General features: G+C 38.7%; 1 protein-coding gene across 3 annotated transcripts in view; it reads left to right on the forward strand.

Annotated features, from left to right (window-relative positions):
• Positions 1–16,268, forward strand: part of ZFYVE28 (zinc finger FYVE-type containing 28) — a 288,745-nt gene that overhangs the window by 258,575 nt on the left and 13,902 nt on the right. For all 3 annotated transcript variants that reach the window (XM_067558929.1, XM_067558931.1, XM_067558930.1), the window contains 2 exons: positions 169–285; positions 3,465–3,569. In XM_067558929.1, coding sequence (XP_067415030.1) covers positions 169–285; positions 3,465–3,569 — 222 coding nt within the window. The remainder of the gene's footprint in view (positions 1–168; positions 286–3,464; positions 3,570–16,268) is intronic.

The following is a 16,268-nucleotide window of genomic DNA, read 5'->3' on the forward strand; positions in this document are numbered from 1 at the left end:
AAAATTTTCAACTATGATCTTAATTTTATTACCATTATGAACTACAGGTGTTCCCTATTCTTTTTAAACATAGAATCATTAATAACAGCATTGCTCATATTTAGAGGATGAATTTTCTTTGGTAATGTTCAGATAATAATGGCGTTATGCATTTCCACAACCCATTAGGTGTGGCTGACCAGCTGCAGACAAACTATGCCAGTGATTTGCGAAGCATCTTAAAGACCTTATTTGAAGTTATGGCAACCAAACCTGAAACAGAGGACAAGGAAAAGCAAAAGAAAGGTGAATATAATAAAGCACATTTTCTCTATTGCACCTTTCACTTGTGCACAGGTCTTCAAAATATTTGGCAGGAAATCTCTCTTTTGTTCCTGTGAAATAGTTGTCAGCTCTTTTGCAGAGCTATTATATAGTCATTTAACTTTTGGTAAAATGAGATCATAGAAATGGTATGTAAATGTGATGTAGTCACTGGAATATATACATACATGTTTGTGTGACTTCCTGCAAAAGTCAAAAGGCATAGTCTGAAGGGTGCTTCTGCCCATTTGCTTACTGATATGAGGAAAGAAATAATATTTCTTTTCTGTATGGTCGTAATAAGATATTTACAGGGCTTGCACCTGATTGCTTATGTTGTTTTATAACATTTTGTTTCTCCATGTCCTATGTGAAATAATACATCTTCTAGTCATATATACTGCCAAAGTAGTGTCGATATTTTAACTTAAAAATTAAGATAATAATGTGTAAAAATGACAAGCTGTCAAATGATGAAAGTGTGTAAAACATCTGAATTCTGGCTTCACTTGTAAAAATGGCATACAAATCCAGAAATGCCAAGCAGATCTGCAAAGTAGGAAAATACCCTGTTATGAAACACTATCGAATTAAGCAGACGAAAATGGCCAGAACTGGATCAGGAGCCTGTGAGAGATTCAGGTGTTATCAGGCTTTCCTCAGTTACCATTTTGATTCTTTCTTGTCTAGGAAAGGAACAAGATCTGCTGAATGTTTGCTTTTTTAAAAAAAAGTCCAAATTAAGGCAATTCTTTCTTCCCCTTTAAAATAGCCAAGTTGTTCCAACAAGATATTGAATGGTTAAATCAATCCCTCATTATAGATTATGCTAACTAGACCTCTTTAGTGTCTGGAACCAGGCAAGGCTCTTGGGTTTTCCTTTTGATTTATCTCTCATAATCAGAGAGTCTCCATTTCCCCCATCCTTATTTTGTTCAAAAATGTTTTTAAGGACTTCTTACTGAGGCGCTTACCTCTAAATCAACATATCATGGATGAGAGGGAAATGTAGTTCACCAAAACCAGACTGATTTTTTGGGGGATCAGCACCCCACAGATAACATAATCGTTCAGTTAGAGTATGTTTACATTGCAGCTCTGGGTGCTCCAGTAGACATTCCCATGCTAGCTGTACTCAAGAGAGTTTGCTAAAAATAACAGTGAGAACGCAGAGCTGCAGGCTTCAGTGTGGGCTGCACCAGCCCATCTGACCTGTGTATGTACTTGCTTGTGTAGCTGCTGCTGAATCCCACACCGTGACAGCTTCACTTCCATATTTAGAGAACTAGCATGGATAGGTCTACATGAGTTACAAATTACACACCCAGCTTCAATGTAGATTTACCGTAAGCGTGGCTGGGACCTCCCAAGATCTTGCAGTATTGGTGGAATCTCAGATTATAAAGAAAAAGGCCTTATAATGCATTGGATTTTCATTTTCAAGAGGAAATATACTAAACTAAGTATAGCCTAGATTATAAATAAAGGGTCAAGGAACAGAATATGACAGTCTACAAATATCTGAAGAGTAGAGTTGTAGAAATTAGAGATGGAAGAGACCTATTAGGTCGCCTCGTCCATCTCCCAGCTGATGCAATCATAGAAATGTAGGGCTAGAAGAGACCTTGAGAAACCATTTAGTCCATCCCCCCACTCTGAGGAAGAAGAAACTATACCTATATCACCCGTGGCAGGTGTTTGTCTAACCCATTCTTAAAAACCTCCATTGACAGGGATTCTACAAACCTCCTTCAAAACCTATTCCAATACTTAACTATTCTTATAATTGCTGTAGATTAAGCCTATTATATTTGTCCTAGCTTCAGTGGACATGGAGAACAATTGATCACTGTTCTCTTTATAACAGCCCTTAACATATTTGAAGACTGTTACTAGATCCTCCTTCAGTCTTCTTTTTTCAAGACTAAACATGCCTAGTTTTTTTAACCTTTCCTCATAGGTCAAGTTATCTAATGCTTTTATCGCTTTTGTTGCTTTCCTCTGGGAACTCTCCAATTTAGCCACATCTTTCCTAAAGTGTGGTGCCCAGAACTGGACACAGTATGCCAGCTGGAGCCTCACCAGTGCCAAGTAGAGTGGAAAAATTACCTCCTAAGTCTTGCATATAACACTCCTATTAATATACTCAAGAATTATATTAGCCTTTTTCACAACTATATCATACTGCTGACTCATATTCAATTTGTGAGCGCCAAATACAATTTGTGATCCCCAAATATACCCCAAATACTTCTCTAGACTACTGCTCCCTAGCCAGTTATTTCCCATTTTGCAGTTGTGCATGTGATTTTTTCTTCCTAAGTGTAGTATTTTTCACTTGTCTTTATTAAATTTCATCTTGTTGTTTTCTGACCAATTTTCCATTGTATCATGGTCATTTTGAATTCTAATCCTGTACTCCAAAGTGCTTGCAATCCCTCCTAGCTTGATGTCATCTGCAAATTTTATAAGTATATTCTCCACTCCATTACACAAGTCATTAATGTAAATACCACATAATACCAGTTGACCCTGGTGGGACCCCACTCAATATGTTCTGCCAGTGGGACAGCGAGCCATTAATAATTACTCTTGGAATAGTGATGGATTGTTTGCTGCACTGTGATATTCTAGTACTTTGTTCAATCTATTTTTAATAGATTTTTGAACAGTGTAAACAATAAGGATGACAAAGCATTATTTAGGTTAGTGCAAGTAGGTATAGCTAAAATTAATGAGTGGAAGTTTATAAAAGAACATTTTGGGCTCAATAGCAGGAAAAAACCCTGATAATTTGATGTATAAGATTGTCTACTGAGAGAAGCTGCGGATACCTCATCATTTGGACCATTTAAAACAAGCCTGGATTAAAAACTAGGAAATGTAAAGTAGGGAACAATTCTGCACTGCTTGAGGTAAGAAAGGCCTGGAGTGCAGTGACAGTGTCTTCCATTTATAATTTGAATGAATCTGTGATTTTAGGGGAAAAAAGTAGAGTTCTTATTAATTAATGTTTTGAATCACAGCAAAGAAAGAGGAAAATTTAGCAGACTATACAAAGATATGTTTTATTACAATCTATAGAAAAATGTTAACTTGAAATTTTTAAATACAAATGGAAGAGTATGAAGTTTAAGTTCATTTTGTTTCATGTTTTTCAGTTAATCAGGGTTTAAGGAATGCAGCACTGGAAGATTGTGCTTTATGCCAGGAAACCATATCTTCTTCAGAACTTGCAGCAAAGGCCAGAGATGGGGACTTTGAAGGTATTTTAACATTTCTGAGAATTAAAATAAAGGGACACTGTTGGGGGGTAGAGCGGGCAACTGAGTCACAAGTCTACCCAATTTAGGCTTTATCAATTTTCACCTTTATTTATACAATTTCAGATACAATTTATTGTTACTTAAAGTATATGAACATAGATTTATGCCAGACAAATGATAACAGACAAGAGGAAATTGGTAAATGGCCCAAGTTACCACATTCTGGAGCACCAGGAAGGCCTTCCACTTTCCATGATGGTTGTCACCTGCTCTGATCTCTTGGTCTGGTCCTTCTGTTTCTGGTCCAGTGTTTCTCCAGTTTGGGTCACGTTCACTTGAATCTTTTATACATTACCACATTACAGATTACTTAACCTTTCTCCAGTCAGCTTCGTAATCACAATCGGCTTCTCCAATCACATCAACCTTTTGGATTTTAGGTAACCCAAAGATTACCTAAAATTACACGTGTGCAAACTTCAGTTATCCAACTTCTGCATTTTTTGTTGTTTATACAGTTTCTATCTCATGTCATTTTGTGTCACCCTGCCCCTGTGTTTTCCCAGTAAAAGACTACTTGTTGTTACAGGTTTGTGTGTTTTTACCTTAAAACTTTCTGCACAACATATTACCTTTCTTCTGTCAGCAATAACATCATTTTAAGCAGATCAATGATTCTTTGTAAAAGAAGAATTGGGAAAACCACACTTATGCCAACAAGGTCTTGTCTTAAGTATTACCTCATCTATACTCATTCACTATCCATAATTTCAAATGATTAAAGTGTAGCTATTAAAGTTTTCAATCTTATCATTAGCAATCCTTTGTTTTTATATTCAGATGTTATAATTCAATATGTATATATCATCCTATTCTACCCCTTAATCTGTTTGAGGGGAGTTACGGAAAACACAATGACCCTTTTCTGTCAACATTTCTTATCTTCTTTAAATACGGGTTTTCAAAGGCCTTTACACTCAAAGTTGAGTTTTGCTTGTGAATCATTACAGAAAAAACAACTTAATTAGAAATTTTCCTATGAATGCATTTTGAGGGCTGTCTCTACTTTAGGGCCTTCATATTTAGTTGCTTTTAATGGTTCCCCAACAACACTGACTTAGGTACAAAAGCTGCTAATTAGGACTAAAAGAAAACTGATTAAAAGTATGGCTCTTCTCTGAAAAGTGACTAAAAATGGCATCATGGGATTCCATAAGGTCATGACTCCAGATGGAATATCCTCAGTTTACCATCTATATCCATTTTATATCTATATAACTGATAGCCCTGCAAAACCACCTCAGACCAGAAAGTCCTATATGTACAGTATATGTATCTCTGTGTCAGCATAGGGGCATACTGCATATAGTGAGTACATATGATGTATATGATTATATGGCATGAGTGTCAGGTACTGCATTACTAACAAGTGGAAAAACCACAAATGAGATATATAAGTCATTCCAAATGAACACCATTATGCATTTTTAGAAATGCCACATAATTTTTCAGAAAAAGTGTTTTAGAAATGTTTGACGTGTTTTTTTAAAATTTATCGATGCTCTTTTTGTTATCCCTCATATATAAGCCTTAGCATCAGAACAAGCTGTACCGCCTAGAAGGAAGAGAAATGATAAAAAATATCTCTTAGGTAATTTTTAGAAGTTTCTAAAATAACTTGTATTTTAAAGTCTGATCTTTTAGGGCTAACTGCAACTGCTGCATCCCACCAGGAGACTTATTTTCAGTGGTATTCAATGGATAAGAAGTTCTTAGTTTTCAAAAGTGCCATCTAATGATATTTGGTGCCCAAATTCAGACACCTTGAAAGGTCAACACCCTTAGAAAATCAAGCCCTTTTAAGATCTCTCAAGTTGAACTGAATTGAAGCTTCCACTTCTGAAAATGTAAGCCCTTATTTTTATATTATTAGAATGGAACCAAGTCACAAAATTCAGATCAGGATTCAAGCATCCAGCAAGTTCTTATCTCCAGTTTCGGTTTTGGTTAAATAGAGACAGGTACAGAAAGAGCCACATAGTTTGAGCCTGTATCTTAACTTCCTTAAAATTCAGTGGTGGCTGAATCTGAATTTGATTGGTTCTGAGGTGTATATGCTTAGCTTTAAAGGGAACACTACATATAAAAGAACACGTTTAAAATATTCTATACTAATTATCTAACAAAAATACTGAAAGGGAGCACAGTTTAGTGACTAGAGAATAGGAATAGAATTTTTTAGGCCTTTAAGGATTTGCTGTGTGACCTTGGACAAATCACTTAAGATTTCTGTTGCATTTTCAGCATCTGTTAAAAAAAGGTTATTAATGCTTACCTCCTACTTAGTCATTGTCTCTCCAGCTTCCACTGTAGTCTCTTGGCTAGTCTTACAGAGAATGAGACCCCAAATTCTGACTTCTATTGTCCAGGACAGGTCTCTAAAGCATGCTTGGTTAGCTGTGTATTGAAATGTTCAGTACTTACCTATATACGTGCTGTGCGTACCATTGCTGTTCTATTCAATGTCTTTTGAATCCAGGAAAACTGAGATCAGATAGATAGGCAATTGAGATCTCATCTTATATGCAGAGGAGAGACAGACAGACAATATGTGATTTGTAGCAATCAGGACAAAAGGTCTTTAGAAAAGCACTAAAAGAGTAATAAGTATTAGAATAGTGCTATATATGTATAAACCATAGTTTTGTGCTTATATATACACTAGGCATTGCATTTCAAACTGCAGGCTAAATGATTTCAGATGTAAACTCATTTGAACAGTAGTCCTAATCCCTCTAACCAGTGCAATGTAGAAATACTAAAGTCTGTGGTAGGGAACAGTGATGTCAGGGCAGATAAAGTCAAGAATTATTCAATAATTTAAATTGATTTTCTATTGTGCCAAAATTGAGTGTGTGACAGAAGGAGCAATAAAGAGCACTCAGATTATTCCACATAAAAACAAAGCTTCTAATAAAATACATACTAGATATAGACAATAACAGCTTAGAATGCAATAGCTTACTCTCTTTCCCCTACTGTTTAAGTTCACTCTTCTGTAGTTTCAAAGCCAATGTTGCCACTTAGGGTGAATCTGATATGTTTGAAAATGAGACACTCTGGCTAGACTCAAACAATCACTGTGCAAGTATTTCATACAGACGGGATCTGGATTTCGCTGGGCCCTACAGTATATGACAAGCAGCCTACACAGAATCTGTTCCAGCCCAGCTCCTTCTCCACCTATCACTGGGTCCATGTACCCATGGCACTTCCTGTGTCATGCTGTCTGGAGTGCTTCACCACTGAGAGTGTCTATCTCAGGGCAGACAGTCAGAAAACAAGGGCAAACACCCCAAACTGGTGGTATATTCTATCAAATATGAACTCCTAGACCATTATACCAGTCTTACCATGGAGTCACAGACAGTCCTCTTAGCCTCTCCAGTCTGTCTTCCCAACCAGACAAACTTGACTTTGTGAAAAAAGGTTATTAAAACCAAAAAAATCACACATCAGATATCTCCCAGTTCCAAGAGACCAGTCACTTACCCGAAATCAATTGGTACTCCAGACCTTACACCAAAAACAACATTGGCAGCCAATTGTTTAGTAAAGTAACTATTGGTTTACTAACTAAGAAAAAAGAATGAGAGTTATTGAGAGGTTAAAGCAGATAAAAAAGAGTAACAGGTGAGTCACGGTTTTGTAATACCAAATGGTAGCAGTTGATGTAATAAACTGCCAGTTCTCCAAAAGTCTTTTCAGGGCTACCCAGAATAACTCTGGAGATCTCCCATCTTCTTGTTCAATTATTCTGCCCTGTTAGAATCCAAACAGTCCAGAGATAAAGAATCTTCCTTTGAATCAGTACTCATAGCTTCTTCTCCAGACAATAATCTGATAAGTGTTTTTACTCACACAATGGCCACTTGCTTTGCAATTAGCATTTCCAGTTACAGGGATGTACATAATGTTAACGCCTGCCATTACATTATAATAGGAATAGATAATTGAAAACAATACAAGTAACATTCCATCAGTTTTCATGAAGTTCTAACTCCTGAATACACTCTTACATTAACACATACTTTGACCTAAGGTTATTTAATTATAGGGATATACATAATGTAAATGTAATTACAGGGGTATATGCAATGTAAATGTAATAGCAGATAACCAGTTACAGATAAGTGAATACAATAACATTAACATACAACGAACTAATTTGAATACATACTAATACATTTAACACTTCTTTGATATATTCACCCACAAGGGAATTGGCCTATGGCTCTGGGCTGAGCTAGTCTGTCAGTGTCACACTCTCCTCAGCTAACTTTTTCTTGCTTGTTACCCCCCCATCTCACCGGTTGGTAAATCTTCTCAGCCTTTGGTAACTCCTCTACATGAACCAAGAAGCCAGGAGCTAAAGCAAAATGGCAGCTTCCAGAATAAGATGATACCTAGTGAATTTACTTTGTCAAGAACAAGTTATACCAAACCAACATCATTTTCTTCTTTGACAGGGTTACTGATCTAGTGGATGGGGGTTGAGAAAGCAATAGATATGAGATAACTTGATTCTAGTAAGGCTTCTGATGTAGTCCCACATGACATTCTCAGAAGCAAACTAGGGAAATGTGGTCTAGATGAAATTACTATAAGGGTAAGTGCACAACTAAACAATGATACTCAAAGGGTAATTATCAATAGTTTGCTATCAAACTGGGTGGGCATACCTAGTGGGGTCCTTCAGGGGTCAGTACTGGTTCCAATACTATTTTGTATTTTCATTAATTACTCAAATAATGGAGTGGAGGGTATATTTATACAATTTGCAGATGACATCAAGCTGAGGGAGCTGCAAGATTTTTAGAGGACAGGATTAGAATTCAAAATGACTTTGACAAATTAGACAATTTATCTTAATTCAAAGAGCTGAAATTCAGTGAAGACAAGTGCAAAATGCTACACTTAGAAAGGAAATTCAAATGCACCACTACAAAATAGGGAATAACTGGTTAGGGAGCAGTATTGCAGAAAAGTATTTCGAGTTATAGTAGATCACATATTGAATATGAGTGATGCAGCTATGAAAAAGATTAATATCATTCTGGAGTGTATTAACAGGAGTATCATATGTAAGACATGCGAGGTAATTGTCCTGGTTTACTCAGCACTGGTGAGGTCTCAACTGGAGTACTGGGTACTTAGTTCTGGGCACCACACTTCAGAAAAGATGTGGATATATTGGAAAGACTTCTGAGAAGAGCAACGAAACTGATAAGATTTAGATAACCTGACCCATGAGGAAAGGTTAAAAAATGTTTAGTCTTGAGGAAAGAAGACTGAGGGGTATTAATAACAATCTTTAAATATAAAGAGGATGGTGATCAATTGTTCTGCATGTCCACCGGGGGTAGGACATGAAGTAATGGGCTTAATCTGCACCAAAGGAGATTTAGCTAAGTTATTAGGAAAAATCTTTCCAACTAAAAGGGTGGCTAAATTCTAGAATAGAATTCCAAGAGAGGTTGTGGAATCCCCTATTGGAGGCTTTTAAGAACAGGTTGGACAAACATCTGTCAGGGGTTGTTTAGGTTTACTTGGTCCTGTCTCAGTGCAAGGGGCTGGACTAGACATCTGGAAATCTCTTCCAGCTCTATATTTCTATGAAATTATTAATTCTGTCTGGAGTAAGACAGGACCACAGACTGGGAATTGAGGGCAGCATTCTGGCTGGATGGTCAGGTATGTGTGTGTGTGGAACAGGGGCTTTCTGCAATCAGATGCTATAAGTCCCAAAGGCACCAGTCAAACTCTGGCAGGGCAGTTCAGTCCTGACCTATAACATCCTCTGCTGCTTCTAGAGCTAAATGTCCTCCTCCTCCTCCTCATTAAAAATTGCTGATTCTATGAGAATTTTGTGATGATTATTTTTGATCATTCACAAAAAGGCACATGCCCTGCCCCCCAAAAAACATAAAATCTATCCTGTGATATGGATGACAGAAATATGCTAGAGACTAGAATGATAACAATGATCTTATTTGTACTGTAATCAGGAATTGAACATCTAGCATTTTAGGAGTCTGATTCAGCTTCCAGTGTCATTAATGTAAAAATAATGTTGATGTGTCATAGGGCCCAATCCTTTGCTAGTGTAAATCTGTGCAGCTCCATTGACTTCGTTGACTGCATCTGCTGAAGTCAGTCTGTCACCTTTATCTGCCATTTTTCCTAAGTGGCTCCAATTTTCCCCAATTCATCTAAAGCAATGGGAATATATCACAGCATAGGAAGTGAAAGGAAATGTATCTTATGCCAATGCTAGAAAAAGAGGAACTTAAAATATATGGACAGGATAAGTGGGAAAGACATGGGGTCTCATTTAACTAAATATGGGCCTGTTGGGGGCTAAAATTCATCCTTTCTATTAAAAAAAAATTATTTAAGCAAAGAAAAGAAACTTCATTTTTCTCATCATTTTAGATGGACTTGTCCGTGTCACAGATTCTACAGTGATAGGGGCCATATAAGTAGACAAGCATTGGTAAAGTAGATTTCTAGGCAAGCCCATAAAGAGTTAGCTGAAGAAAGGTAGTTCCCAAAGTCAAAGCTCGACATGTTCTAATAAGTAATTTTTGGGAGGGACTTGCTTCTGATGTGTTCACTTACTAGATTTTCCCAAGTGTTATCCTTGGTAATGAGACTGCTTATGCCAAGCTGGTCATTTAGCCTCTAATTTTCTGGCCTGTAGAGTGACACATACAAAACAACCAGACTGAAAAATGGGTTCTGCTAGCCTTAAACTGGGACATTTAAGTGGGCCTACAAACGGTCCCCACTGCCCTGGTTATTGGGAGAGTGGTGCCAGCATTAGTGCAGCATTAGTAAAGACTGAAGGGTCGTTTACTGTTTGGGAGTGGAGGAATAGGGGCAAGTGACATACTATTGGTAAAAAGGTCTAGGACTTTCAAATACTCTCTAGGCTTAGAAATTCTTAGCTCAACCTGCATTTGGAGTTAAAGCTGCCTGACTTCTACTACCACAAAAACTGTACAAACAAACCCCTTCCTCCCCCCCCCCAAACAATTCAGGCCCACATCCCCACAGACACAGGAGGTTATGTAAGTCAGTGAGGTCCTCAATGTTGTCATTGTTGGCAATTATGAATTATGCAGATTTGCCTTGGCCACGTATGCCAGATGATATAAAATGGCTAAATGTTTCTGCTATTCCACAAACGTCCAATAGATGGCACCACAAACTACAGTATAGTGTAGACGCTCATCTATCCGCCTCCTCACAATTAATGCATGCGAATGCCGTTGTTGGTATTGCACTAGTCAATGATACTCTTTTGTGTGTATCATTTATACATTTCCAGTCACTTCTTATTTTTTAAATTAATGTTTTCACATAAAGTGAACAAAGAAAATGAGCACATCTATAACCTCTGAGTGCTGAATACCTATCACACTGAATAAGTCCACCAGGCTACCTAACAGGGAAGAAATCTCCAAATATTTCTAATTAATTCCCATACACAATAACAGACAGCACTCCCTTACAAATGGCGCCCAAGCATAAAGATTACTTTCAATCAGTAAAAATGAATAAATAGATCTAGTGGCTCCAGTCCCAGCTCAGATGATGATAATGAACCACTCTCAGTTTTATTAGATTTCTCATTCTTACTCTGTTTAAAGTCCACCAGCTGGTCTGGATCATAAAACAATATGAATTTTTATTATGCGCCACCTGACATTGGAAAGGGTTGAAGAGTTAGCAATGTAGTGACCTTGTGAAAGTGAAATGCAATAAACTCTGTATTCCACTACAGAAATCTTTGCAAATGCACAGGTAAGATTGAGACACTTTTTTCTATAAGACAAATATATCCTAGCACATTAGGCAAATGTTATACAGCATTAAGAAAAATTATACATGAGATTAAAGTTAGTAAAAAATCTCAGTTCCAGTTCTAGCATGAACCTTAACTCTGCATAGACAATCACTAAGCTTTTGAATGAACTCACACAGAAAATGATAGAAGACAGAAACATCATATCAGCTGGGGGTGAATACTTTTCATAAAGCGATCAATCCATGTTTGACCTCTCTGTTCTTGTCCTCAAATGAAACCTGCACAGTACCTTCAAAAAGGTGAGAGAGGGAATTTAAATTCTAACTCTGCTAGACACTAAAAATTATGGACTCAACAGAGACTGGTATTATGACTTATTACAAGAATTTGTAACACATCCTCTTGCCTGCTAACCCTTAATAGCCCACTTCATTTTAAGTGGTCTCCTAGAGCATGTGTGAACCCATTATGGTTAACAATCTGTCCCAATTTGTATTTAGCTCACACACTGTGGTTACCCTTACCCTCCCCAGACCTGAAGAAGAGCTCTGTGAAGCATGAAAGCTCGTAACTTCCACCAACAGAAGTTGGTCCAAAAAAGGTATTACCTCACCCTAGCTTGTCTTACTCTTCGCCAGACTTTTTATAGCAAGCTCTTTTAGTGCTTATCTGTACTAGGAATTTTTTAATCTGTAATTCCCAATAAGCACAGGTCTCTTGGCAGCACCACTGTAAGCTCTAGTGTAAATTCTTGAGACTGGCTCGGGTATTTTTAGTACTGTGATGTCTAACCTTAGGCAACTTATCGTGTTTTATCTGTACTACAGTTTCTGCTGGTGCTTCCACTGGTGGAGCCTTAACAGTTGAGAATTATGGATCTGAACAGTTCTAGTGTAAACAAGGTCATGGAGTTATGAGCAGACAAAGAGAGATTCAATTCTGGCATAAAAATAAGCATTTCAAATCAAAATACTTTCTGGAGAGAAGATATAAGTGTCATGCAGCTATTTGTGCTGTACAAAGATAGATTTGTTATAGCCCTTCAGATACTACTTCTATTCCAGACATAACATGTTTGCTGTGAATTCCAGGGTAATCATGTGAAAGCATCTGATTATGCCATGTAACAGTACATTAATTTTCCCATTCTGATCCCACTCCCATTCCTATAATGGTCACCTAGTCATAACTCCAGGCATAGTGTATCTATCATGAATGCCAGTGTAAATAGCTGTTTGTGCCATGTGTTTGCATCTGTTTGTGACACACAACATTATTTTTGCTTAATCCCAGCCATTTTTGCCAAGTCATAACTCCATGCTGCTCTCTAACATGCAGAGTTAAGCAAATCCAGCACCCCTCAGCCCAGGTCTTAAGCCATAATTCCCATAGCCAGGGGAAACCCCACACTAATGTATTTGCAGAATATAGTATCTAATAATAGTTAAACCAGAATTAGCTGTCAACCTAATCTGAGTGCACCAATTTTCCTGTAGTTCTCTAAATACCTATAGGTGCTCTGGTCTTTATAATGATGACCAACAGCGTTTTGTAAATGAAATCAATTAAATTGTTGCAAAGCTCTTCCTTACTCAGCAGCTCTACTTGTGTTGTGAGACAGCGCTCCACACATTACCTGTTAAGTCTCCCAGTTTACCTGGGAGAATCCCGATTTCAGTTCCAGAAGGCTACTTGACTCTCTGGTTTTCCAGGCAGCATATGGAACTGCCCAGGAGATGGGGCCTAAAATCTTCCCTCTGGCAAGATCAAGAACTTCTTCCGCAAAGCTGCTGCTCAGTAGTACAGAGAGCCCAACAGCAGCAGACTGCCATCCACAGCAGGAGGCAGACAGTAAACCTTCTGCAGCAGGCTGGGGAGGGAGCAACACATTGGTGCTGGGGGTGCTACTGGCTTGAAGTGGTTTCCAGTAGATATAGGGTTTATAGTTTGTTTCATTGGCTCTCAGCACCCCCACTACAAAAATTGTTCCAGCACCCCTTGAGCAACATTCTGGATCCCAGCACCAAGATATGCTCCTTGGAGGGGGGGGGGGGGAGAGAAGCAGGGAGGAGAAACCCCCTGGCCCCTCTTGAGCTAAGGGAAAAAGTTTCTACTGCCTCAGAGGAGACAAACAGGAGCCAGAGAAAGGGGGGACAAGACAGGGGAAACTTATGGGGAAAAAGGGAAAGCCAGACGAAGGAATCTTATGAGATAATCAAGAGAGGGAGGGAGGGAGGTGGTGAACTCAAGGGGAGGACTGATGGATCTGGTCCTGGGTCTTATGCAAATGAGGCTACATGTAATCATCAAATATTCAAATTCGTGCAAATTCTCTGGGAAGAGGGTGAGAGAATAAACAACACAGGAATGATGTGTAGTCATGTTGATTAATGCACTACAGGAAGTTGCTCAGAAACTACAGTGATGACCGCAGCATAAAAGCCTACATAGAGTAGAATAGTGTATTTAATTATTTGTATAAAACCTCCAGATTCCAGACCCACAGTTTTTAATAGGTCTGGTTTCATGTCATGCAACAATAACTTGGTCAGACTTAAGTCCAGGGAACCTGCAAAGAGAATCATACCTTAACCAGTTGAGATCTTCATCATTTGTATCCTACTGTATATGTCTGATTTGTATTTGTCTGCATGTTATTTAGATTGTATGTTCCTTGGTTTGGAGATTATCATTTTCTGTTTGCATAGAAACTTAGTCCTGCAGTTACTGTGAAGCACTGCTGCCATGTGGCCCCACAATAACAAAACTTTCCCACAGTTTCTAAATACCAAGATATTGATTGATCTTTTTTGTTTACAAAAAGATTAGAATTTTATTGTGCCCCAGAAATGCATTGACAGAAACTTTCTTAGACAGATGGAAATCAGAATTTCCGTATCAATGTAGTTCCAGATTTTGAAGCTCAGAGAAGGGTCTGTATCAGGGGAGAAAGATGGTTTCAGTCCAAACATGTGCTACCAAAATAATAGTCTGTACTGGCTGAACTTTTTGAGTATGTATGTACACTGCAACTGAAGGTGTGGTTGTTCTATGGGTAGGCAAACCTGTGCTAGCTTTAATCTAGCTAGAATGGGTAACAGTAGCAGTCTAGATGTGGTTGTATAGTCTTCAAAACAGGCCAGCAACCAGACTACAAGGCTTCCGGGGACTCTGAATACGTATGGGGATGCTAGCCCATACTGACGCTTGTGCTGCCATGTCTACATATGCTTACTGAGAAAAGGAAGGACTATCCAGGCCTAACGGCCTTGCATGGCTTTCAGGCACCAAAGATAAGGATTAGAGGGATTGTATAAAAAATGGCACAAGAGACGTTATATATTATGGACAGACCCTTCCCCCTCCCCATTTTAAGGGAGGAGTTGAAGGGAGCGGGAAAGTAAGGTGATGGTACTTTCCAAACTTGGCAAGCATTGCTCATGTCCCTAGAGTTCACAAGCAGCCATACCTGCAGCACAAGTATTTACCATGGTCAGTAATACCTGCTTCCATAAGGAGAGTGTGAGAGCAAGATGATCTGACTTTTTTGCACTTATGAGGGTAATGCAATGTGATGTTTGCATATCCCACTGTAGAAACAAAACTTTAAAGGTTAGTTTGGTAGAAGATAACGTGGGTTATATGGGGGTTAACCCTCTTTCTATTCTTAGTTGTGCTTGGTGAAATCTGATGCGCACAGGTCCAGCAGAGACTTTCAGCAGAAGCTTTGTGTTAATGGTTGTCTCTGTATATCCAGAACAGTACACAAGGTTCAGTCTGGCCCACCTTCTCTGGACAGGTCAGCCAGTGTTAGTGTTGCCATGGATAGCCCTTTGTAGGTGGTGCTAGAGAAATAGCCCCTTCTTTGTACTGGGAAGAAATCCACTAGGGTTAGGCCTTGTTGGAGACCTAGCCATTTCCCCATTTTCCTCGCTTTAAACCATCCACCCCCAGTTTCCAGCATCACAGTCCACCCTCCCCAGCTGAGTGGACTCAGCCTTTCTGGAACAGATTGGCACTGTTCCTTGGCCAGAGCAGCTACTGCTGTGATGAGGTTCTTCCTCCCTCCAGGGGCTGGAGCAACATTCCCATGAGACTGAAACTGAATCCAATCGCCCGTTTGTCAGATCACAGTATGCGCATAAATCCCTTTGACAAGCCAGAGGCAGGCTGCCCTTAAGTAAACTGGCATTTGTCCACAGACTTTGAGTCTTCCTTACGTACCCTCTCTAGGCATAGAGGGGCTGATTTGTTTACTTTCTCCTACAGCTGGGCCCGAAGCAGAATACAACATCCAAATCCTCCAAAGTCAGGGGGAGTCTGGAGCTGGGTCCAAACTCAGTAACTCATTCTGTACTGCTGCTGTGTGCCAGGGAGATGTTATCCTGGTTTTATTACAATAAAAAGCTGTGCCACAGATTTGCCGCATATAGAAATGAATTGGACGCAACATCCCTTTCGGTTCCAGTGTCTCCAACTCCGGTAGTTTTATCAAAAGACTTATAGTATTTGATGTTTTTTCTTAAATATCCAGATCCTGGATTCAAGTAAGATTCCTATCTTTCATTCACAGTCCATTTCCCCTCATGCTATGTTATCAAGTTTGATTCTTTTTTTAACCTCTTTCTCTTCTATCTCTGAAATCACTTTTCTTATTCATTTGCAATATTGCTTTTTCTTTCTTCTGCTTTTTTTCTTAACATTTTTATTTAATATTCTCCCACTTATTTCTTGTTCCCTGCCTTTTTCTGATGCTTGCTATTTTTTCCCCCGCTCTTTGATGGCCCTGCTATGGCCTTCGCTGCCTATCATTTGTTCTCCTGCAG

Source organism: Emydura macquarii, unplaced genomic scaffold (genome assembly GCF_026122565.2).
Source record: "Emydura macquarii macquarii isolate MOO-44397 ecotype Brisbane River unplaced genomic scaffold, CSIRO-AGI_Emac_v2 contig_2199, whole genome shotgun sequence".
Taxonomy (NCBI): Eukaryota; Metazoa; Chordata; order Testudines; family Chelidae; genus Emydura; species Emydura macquarii.